Raw genomic sequence first — 9353 nt, 5'->3', positions numbered from 1 at the left:
TTTTTAGGATTGGAAGTCATGTGCATTTTTTTTGTACTGATAGTTTAATTTACCTACATCTTGTTGAAAAAAAGTATCATTATGAATAATTTACCTATTTTTGTTAAATATGTGTGGGCCCTACAAATATATGTGGACATATTTTTTAATATAATAAAATAATTCATAGGTGGGACCCCCAATGGGTCTTATAAGGGCCTCACACAATATGTGCAACGAAAAAGCATTTGTGCTTCCCCAATCTAGACTTCCATTCTTCGCCCCCCCAATATTTAATCCTGGGTCCGCCCCTGCATGTTTTGTCTCCACCCTTGTGGCGTGTAAATCTCCGCCTTTGTGGCGTGTTTCCTTCTATGTGGATGTTGGTGCTTATCTGTTGCTGTATTTGTTACAATTTTCATTCTAAGGGTTTATTGAGCTTGACCCATCCCTTAACCTGGATGACTGTGTCTATTACATATACAACAGTTTGGTCAATTTCTGCTCCTTGATTCGGACATGAAAATCTATTGTATTTTTCTTTCTTTTGTGTGTCTGTATTTTTCTATTTTTTTCTTTCTCATATGTGTATTTTTCTTATAAATGAAGTGTTTCCCTTCTTACCAAAAAAAAAAAACAAAAACAAAAACAAAAACAAAAAAACAAAACAAAACAAAATCGCCTTACATAGTCATCAGTGTAATCATGGTGCGAACTGTTTCGCCCTGGTAACAAATGTAAATTGACATAAACAGCCTCCTATTCGTATCCAACCGTGTCAACTATTATAAATGATCAATCTAATGTCACGTTGTTACGCATTAGAGAACCCAAAAAATCAGCTTACAACTACAAGAATATAGAAACACGTGGGACCCATCGTATGTCTCACAATAATGAAATATACATGCATACATACATGATCCGTATCCATGTTTTACATATACGTCCAACTGCGCGGCAAGCGCAGTCCATCTTCGCTAGCAATATCCTTGCTACAACTCGTTGTGCCGCCTTCGCACGTGCACATTCACAGACTTCGGAAAGTCTCACGTGCCGTGCCACGCCATGTCATGCAAGCAAATTTTTTACTTTCCTCTTAGAAGGGCTTCGGCAGGTACATGAACATATCTTGCAAAGGATTCAGCAAGTTGTTATTATTACTGTTCTGGAACGGAGCAAATGGATAATCGGCATTCACGTTATTAAATGGAATCTCGAGGGCGTTATCCCAATCGTTCCACTTGGGTTCGCTCTGAACCTCTCTCTCGCACGTAAACTCCGGCGATAGTACATGTTCTGAGCAGCTTGAATCTGTCGTGTTCAACCTCGGAATCGAATCCGACGTGTCCATGTACGGAAACTCATCCATCAACGACGGCGCTAACGACGGTGGTGGCGCTAACATTTTCCGATGTCCTGGCTTCTGGTCAGTGATTTCAGACGAGCAATTCGTCGTCGACGGTGCCGGCTTCTGGTCGGCGGTGGTTTGCTTCTCTACGTAGCCCTTCTTATTGTAGATCCGGCAAAGAACCCAATCATCAAGCTGCAAAAGTAATCAGGAACATTAGGAAATCCTAACCACATGTCAACAAATCTTATCTTTCTTTGGCCCTAAAAAAAAATCTTATCTTTCCTCTTTCGGCTAAGGACGACTCGGGGTTCCCATTACTGGATTCTAATCCAAAGGCCTCCAAATACGGCCATGGAGATAACGATAGACATTGTAACTTAAAAGACACTTGTACCCCTATTGCTACGGGATTCTCTACCAGACCAACCATGTAATTTGATGAGTTTAGAGATTTTTTAGACTAGTCAAATCGCGTACCCTTAAGCTGTTCTTCTTACGAGCCGACCTATCGACATCGGCCAGGCGATATTCATGCATGATCCAATTCGTTTTCTCTCCTTTGGGTGCCTTCCCACTGTAGAACACCAAGGCTTTCTTGATTCCCACCGTTTTTGGGTGCCCAATCGGCTTATCAGCACCGGTGGCTTTCCAGTAACCGGTCCCGGCTGCCCGGTTCGGCCGTGAACCATTTGGGTATTTCCGGTCTCTAGGCGAGAAGAAGTACCATTCTTTCTCACCGTAAAGCGCCATGGCTGCATTCAACAAGAATCAAATAATTAACGTTAATTTCAGAAGAATAAAATTATATATAAAAAAAAAAATTGGGGTATGAAAAGGTGGATATAAACGTAAATTTACCAGGGAGCTGCCATGGATCGAACTTGTAAAGATCAATCTCTGCGATGATCGGAACGGCGATCGACTGCGCCGCACATTTACGGCAGAGATAGTGCATCACAAGCTCCTCATCCGTTGGATGGAATCTGAAGCCTGGAGGTAATTCTAAACCAGCACTCATTCTCTAGCAGAGAGCTTGAACTGCTGCTGTTCTTCTTCTCTGCTACTGCTACTGCTTCTCCTGCTTCTTAAGCTTCCGATGGTTTTATCTTCTTCGTCTCCGAAACTTAATACCCAAGAGAGAAGCCAGTATATATAAGAAAATAAAGAGGCATGTGTTGAGGTTGAGGTCGGCCGGTGGTATCCAGAACTACACGTGGTTGTGACCACCCACCTTAAAAGGAAGAAATGGGCTGACCGCAGCCGGACACGCGTCAGCATAATGAAGCCCAACGACACTAGTCGGCATCTGATACAAATGAGTCGTCATGCCTTACGTCATCAGTTTGGACGGATTCGCAAGTCGGCTTTCGGCTTTACCCAAGAGGCTCCTTCCTCGTCTTTAAGGCCGTGTGTTTCTTGCTGTGATTTTGAAGCCCACAGTCCATTATGAGCTGGCCGTTCAAGCCGAGTGGGTCCGGTAGCCGTCACACGTCGGCGTCGCCTGTGTCACGTATTCTAGATGACGGTAGCGTCATGCGTTTCATATCGGGATATCGAGCACCGAATCTTCGAAGCCGATTGATTGTTAGTCGGTAAATCTACGGTCGAGATCCAACCTAATCAAACAGGAAAAAGACAAGATTAGGGATCACGAGAATCTGGCGTGGTCTCAGGCTCACAGCACGAGTATCGAGAACCGAGGTAAAACTCGGTGGAATGGGAGGGGTTACTCCAGAATCAGATGGTCACGACGGATCGTTCGTTCTAGCAAGTGACGAATAAAATTGTTGTTTTTGATGAGTCAGTCTGTAACATTTCACCTGCAGACGTGGCAAGTGGCTTACGTGGATTAGGAGGAGGAAGCTACTCGGAAAGGTGGAAGAATTCATATCTTTATCTCCTTGGGCAGAGAGAAGGAAATAAAGAAAGCATGTTGACCAATTATTGTCTCAGTTTCGAAGACTTTTTACCCAAAAATTAAAAATTAAAAATTTAAAACTCTAGATAGAACTATTAGAACCAATATGATAAGTTGGAATAGAATAATTTCTTTTTGTGCTTTGGCCTAATTGGGGAGTGTAGTGGTTCAGATAATCAATAAAATCACGAAATTATGAAACTATGCCACGTCACTAAATGATTCATCCAAAGATCACATTGCTTGCTACAATCTTCCAAACAACCCCTGCTTTTGTAGTGGTCTGACGTGGTTCGTTAAAATAATTTTAGCAAAGGTTATCCAGGAATGTCCTGGATAGTGGAGTCTGTGCGGTCAAGATATGTTGAAAACGTGGCCTTCTCTTTCTCCATGGCCAAAGACTAAAGAGTTTTTATATATGGAGGTGCTTCTAGCACAATTGTAATACCTTCTTATAAAAGTTCAATAAGATGAACGAAATCTCGGAGTCATAAGTTTATGTATAATGAGGGTAACTATAGCAATATGGATTCAAGGTATGACTGATACGTTATATTAACACACCGTATAATCTACAGTTACATAGTTTTAAACCAACTTTATATCCACATTATAGATCTTAATATCAATGGCATAAAAAGAGAGATCCAAAATCATTAACAATGGGAATAACATCTAATTTGCATTAATAATGAGTTAGGTCTGTCAAACTAATTATTGGAGTGCCATCAACTATTGTATTATATACAATGCACCATTACATAACACTAATTTGATTGAGAAAACAATGTTCATAGGGTCCAGAGTCAGTTAATAAAAAAATAAAAAACTAGCGAAATATATATGCTTGAAAAACACGATCAACACACACATTTAGACACACTCAACCTCTTGAGCCAACCAAACGTACTCCTCAATAGCTAGAGTATCACTTGTGTAATGCCAATAACATCCTAAGACTGTATATTTAGTTGCGCCACACCCGGTTTGGGTGGATCATGTCCAAGGATTGCAAATAAATAGTAGATGAAATTGCAAACATGGCATGCATGGCCGTGGAGGTAAGGTCAAGAAGGACCATTAGGCAAGTAACAGAATGAGAGCCCTATTCACCCATGGCAAGACATTCGGTGCAAGATCTGCAATTAGTGAAAGAATCATGATCAATAATGTGAAATCCAACCCTAACCCTAACCCGGAAACCTTGCTGTTTGTAGGACCTAAGACCCGAAGAGAAAGTAGAAGTCAACTATGGACCATCTCATGGATATTGATGATGGTGTTCTCTACTTAGAAACCTTGTCTGAGTTGGAGAAGAAGCTGCACATTGATGAAGGAGACTCTGGTTGTTGGACCTAAAGTCTATTTGGACATGAATTGAAGCCATTCCTCAAGGCTAGGTAAGTTGTTTAAGGTGTTGTTTGAAGCCCATGAAAATATATTGAAGTCTGGACCTTCATTTCCCTGTTCTGGAGTTGCTGTCTTGGTTGGTCGACTGATTGATCGATTGCCCAATCGACCAACAAGGTTATATTGATCGTTTTTTATAAAATCCTTGCAATTTAGGGACTTCTTATGCTATTTAAAGGGGGGAACTCTGTGTTTTTCACTCACAATCAGTTCTAAGCCTCTGGAGAACATGGGAAGAACCCTAGAGCCTCTCCTCCAAAGTCAAGGAAGATGCTCAAACATCTGTTCAGGTTTCTTCTTCTAAAAGATTAGTAATTGATTTGTTTCTTCTTTGATTCATTCTTTCTTCTATACTTCTGATCTCCTAGTAATGAGAAGGGTATTATACTATTGTAATGGCCTCTTCTAATTCTTTTAGCCCTAGAGTGAATTCCCCAATTCACTCTATGTTCTTGAAACCTTATGGTTATACTCTTGGTTCTTGATGTTCTTATTACTTTGATTCTTGATGGCACTCCCTTGTATTGTTATTCCTACAAAGTTTGTGATTGTGGGAAAGGTCTCACACCCTTTTCCTTAGATACCCATTATTGGTTGGGTGAATCCCTTTCCTTACCTATCTAGGCAATCTAACAAGTGGTTGACTGTGGGAGGAAACCCTTGGGTAACCCTCATGAGAGAATATTCAAATTGGGTAACCCTCATGAGAGAGTATCCAATTGAAAACCCTAAATTTCTAATCCTCCCCAATTGCATTCTTGATATTGAATTGCTAAGCAAATTATTCCCTTTTACCCTGTGAACCTACCTTGGGTTATCTTGAGACCCAATCTAGGTTAACCCTTATGGGAGGTAACCAAATTAGGAAACCCTAACTTCCTGTATTAATTATTGGGTCATCCCCAAAGCTTTTCTAGACATGGTTAGTACTCTTTTATTCCCTAGGGTCCTATCTTTTGACCATGACTTGATACTTTGATCTTCTTGGATAATCTTAATGTGTTCTAGGAAGCTCCCTTTCGAATTTTGGACCAATCAAACTTCATATAAAGAAGTTATGATCAAATTAGGGTTTGCAGCCCTGTACTATCCCATTGGTCGACTGGGCCAGTAGACCAATCAATCAACCAACACAGACCCTAAAAATAGCTCTGTTTGCTTTCGTTTGACTTCTAATCTTCTAGGTCTTATTCCTAATCTTTATTATATGCTTGTTTAGGTTCTAATTGTTAGTCTTGGACCTCTTCCTCATTAATTCTATGGATCCTTTAAAGATTACTTAAGGTAAGGATGGTTGATCTCTAATAAGCTAATATGCATGTCTACTTGTATTTGTTTTAGAATTACATGATCGTATCACTATTGTAATCAATTTCTTATAATCGTATGGCTGTTGTAGTTCTTCAACTACAATAGTACTTGTTCTTATTATTCAATTGTTATTTCAGTTATGAATGATTATATGTTGTATTATCAGCTGTGCTTGTGAATGACTGATTGGGAATGTGATTGCCTAGGTTGTGATTTGAGAATGGGGAATGCCCTTTTGGTGTTTCAGCCTTTGGACACCAGTGGAGGTGGTATGGGACATTTTCCTATGGTGCCCCTTGGTACTTTCCCTGATTATTGGTTGACATACCTAGGGCATGTCTAGAAGTGTTTGGCTAGGATGTCCCTGTTATATTAGACTCGATCGGAAAGGGAATTGAATCCAAGCAACCTGTGGTTGCAATGCTGATTTGTGGATACTTAATAGTGGTGCGTAATATCCGTGAGGAGGACATAAATCACATTGTGGACAATCAATACCGGTGCATACTATCCGTGAAGGGGCCATTCATTGGTACAAGTTGCGAAGTGGAATGTGGGCCCCTGAAATCAAGACCTGTGAAATGATCCGTGAGAGGAAACGGGAACTACCTGTTAGCTTGATGTAACTGACCAATAGGGTTGATGAGTCCCTAGTCTGACTTGATGGCTATCATAAAGATACGCCGACTCTAAGGAGAAGGATACTGGAAAGGCTCCCGTGATGGGAAGAATGGAGTTATCCGGATCTATGTTGATATAACTAAGTAGAAGACTTGCATTTGGCTAGGCTTAATCTTGACACGCACCAATACTCATACCAATGGAGGCATGAGAGAGTGTTGACCTAAACCCTAGCCATGGAATGTCCGTGAGGGATGCCTTAACCTAATTGCCGTGGAGAACCCAACAGACGTGCATCAGAGCCGTGAGGGAAGAGTGACTGAGACTACCCAAAGGAGTATGGTGTTCTATCTTAATGTGTGTCTGCCAATAGAGACCAGCATACATAGAGTTAGAAGCATATCTGCATTGTCCGTTTCATATCATTTTGCATACTGTGTGGTTTGCTTTTGTGTGTTATTATGTTATTATGGATTGAACTGCCTTGCTGAGTTCTTTTGAACTCACTTCTTTTTGCAATATCTTTTGTTAGACTTCTATGCAGGTATTACTATGATGGTCAATATTGTGAAGACCAAGTTGATGACTCATACTATACTGACTATAGTGACTACGTTGGTGAAGACTATCAATACGAGATTAATACTTATCAGTAGTAGTTCGGCTTTAGCACTTGAGTGCTAGTGATGGGATATCGTTCCATCATTCTTTTGATGTTTATTAACTTCGCTGAAACTTTAGTTGTTCGTTCCCCTTTTCTTTTGGGAACCGTTTGTAACCCTTTTGATCTGCTTTTCTGCTGCTGCTGTGGAATGAGTTTCCGCCTCATTCTACATTTTGATTTATTCTATTGGTATCATTTTCTGCACTCTGATTGTATTCTTGAACCTTATCTTGACATTTTAATTAATACATTTGATTTAATCTTGTTCTTGATTATATTATTGTGAATGTGGGAGGATGATTTCCTTGAATACTGGATCTTCGGGACTGTGGATCACACACTCGGGTATTCCAGATAGGGTATCGGCTGGGTGGATGTGATAGATGAGGGATAGGGCTGCTTAACTACCTCCCCTATTTGAACGGGACACGAGTTTATAGCCCCTCCAAAAGAAAGCCCTAGATGTGACAATCAAAGAGCATGGGAGATCTAAGTTAAATTGAACATTCAATGGTCAACAATATAGATGTCCCACCATATAAACAACACTTGCCACCTCTAAGGTATATGAAACTCAAGCTCCGTGACGTTTAAGTTCGAAGCCTTTCAGCAATATTATGCTTTTGACTGACTTGATTGTTGTTGGCAACTTCCTGACCATCCCAAGGTCAGCCCACACTTACTTCTTCGTGTTCATAGGCGATAGGTAGAGCATCAAGGTGGTTAGATCGGTTTTGAACACAACAACCTGTACATTATTTAAAGAGAAACATCCTCGAGGTAAGCTTTTTGACACAAGCTAACATAGAGGAGATGCAAGTGCATTGCAGATCTCTAACACACTATATCACTACATGCATTGATGAAGCCATCAATACGAATAGCTATACAAGCATGTGATAAAACGAAACACCATAGTCCATGATAATGCATCATCAATTTGTTAGAAAATAAAACCCACATCCTAGAATTCATCCATGATAATGCATTGATTACTAAGTCAATGATGATATAGGACTACTTGCGACACATTATGATGACTTTACACAACGGATACCCACATGTCAGATGCTAGCCACGTTACAACTTGTATGGTTCGTAACCGGCAATCCCCAATTTAACTATGTTCTATCACCCATTGGCCAAAATTTAGTCATTGGTAGCACAGTCCATTTCTGGTAGAACTCAACATCATACTCCGAAACAAATAGTTTGGTATGGTCTCATCGAACTAGTCCAGTAAAAGTTATGCAACACCTCAATTCCTGTTCGAAAGGATTATGGTACTAGGTATGTCCACTCAACCAAATGCACACAAAAAAAATCCTCTGCTTTGCACAGAAGTGCACCAACACAAGGGTAATGTGGAATATGCCAAATAAAAGGCATTTTTAAGTGAAATAAAAAAACCTAGTTCCTAGACCCATTTAACTAATAGTCACTAATTTCTAACAACCCATTTAATCTTACACTCCTAACTCCCACAACTTCCCTCTAACTCCCTTATCTCCATGTTTTCTTCCTCTGTATCTCGCTTTCCCTTCTTCATTGTTGTTCCTCTTGTTTAAGAACCTAGTAACCAAAAGAAGGTATAGGTAAGAAATAAATTGCTACCTTGCCTTAGGTCTTGTCTCGGCAATGACTACAATGTGAGTTTTCCTCTCACTCACTTCCGGCAAATTGTTATCAATTTCAATTCATCTTTTGAATTGGGTCACCATGTGTTCTTGAACACCTATCCCTTCGCTTGTGTATATTGAGTTTCTTTGTTCTTATGAAGAGGCTTTAGAGCATTTGACGATATTAATCAATGGGGCTCCCCTTCCGGATGATGTGGTTTCTGAGAACCCTTACATTTTCCTGGTAAGTATTCAATGATGATGTCAATTGTTGGTAGAACTAAATGAGTGGGTATATGTGATATCCCCCAGGATCTTGACCCAAAACCCTACTCGCAAGCCCAAGGACCCAAAGATCGAGTAGAGGGAAGTTTTGGACCATCCAGTTAGAGACCATTAGATTAGCATATGAATACATGGATTTGGATGGTGGAGATCAAGGTTCTGCCATGCTGTTGGAATTTGAAAGAGAATTGG

At 40.3% G+C, this 9353-nt stretch overlaps 1 protein-coding gene across 1 annotated transcript; it reads right to left on the bottom strand.

The window, feature by feature from the left end:
* Nucleotides 1-292: 292 nt before the first annotated feature.
* On the bottom strand, nt 293-2524 carry LOC149010994 (NAC domain-containing protein 2-like). Its single transcript, XM_089163882.1, has 3 exons — nt 2192-2524; nt 1811-2085; nt 293-1525 (listed from the first exon to the last, which is right to left on the bottom strand). The coding sequence occupies exons 1-3, from the start codon at nt 2349-2351 to the stop codon at nt 1079-1081; spliced, it is 882 nt and encodes a 293-aa protein (XP_089020008.1). The 5' UTR covers nt 2352-2524; the 3' UTR covers nt 293-1078.
* Between the last annotated feature and the right edge of the window lie 6829 nt (nt 2525-9353).

Source organism: Hakea prostrata, chromosome 7 (assembly GCF_041222555.1).
Source record: "Hakea prostrata isolate BN-2017 chromosome 7, UWA_Hpros_2, whole genome shotgun sequence".
NCBI classification, from domain to species: Eukaryota; Viridiplantae; Streptophyta; class Magnoliopsida; order Proteales; family Proteaceae; genus Hakea; species Hakea prostrata.
The sequence above is the reverse complement of the archived record's forward strand: the minus strand, read 5'-3'. Positions and strand labels throughout refer to the sequence as shown.

Bases quoted from the DNA above. Each gene is read 5' to 3' on its own strand.
- LOC149010994 (XM_089163882.1), bottom strand. From the start codon at position 2,351: ATGAGTGCTGGTTTAGAATTACCTCCAGGCTTCAGATTCCATCCAACG. The intron at 2,086-2,191 runs GTAAATTTACGT...TGTTGAATGCAG, and splicing joins CGATCCATGGCAGCTCCCTG to CCATGGCGCTTTACGGTGAG. The intron at 1,526-1,810 runs GTACGCGATTTG...TTACTTTTGCAG, and splicing joins GTAAGAAGAACAGCTTAAGG to CTTGATGATTGGGTTCTTTG.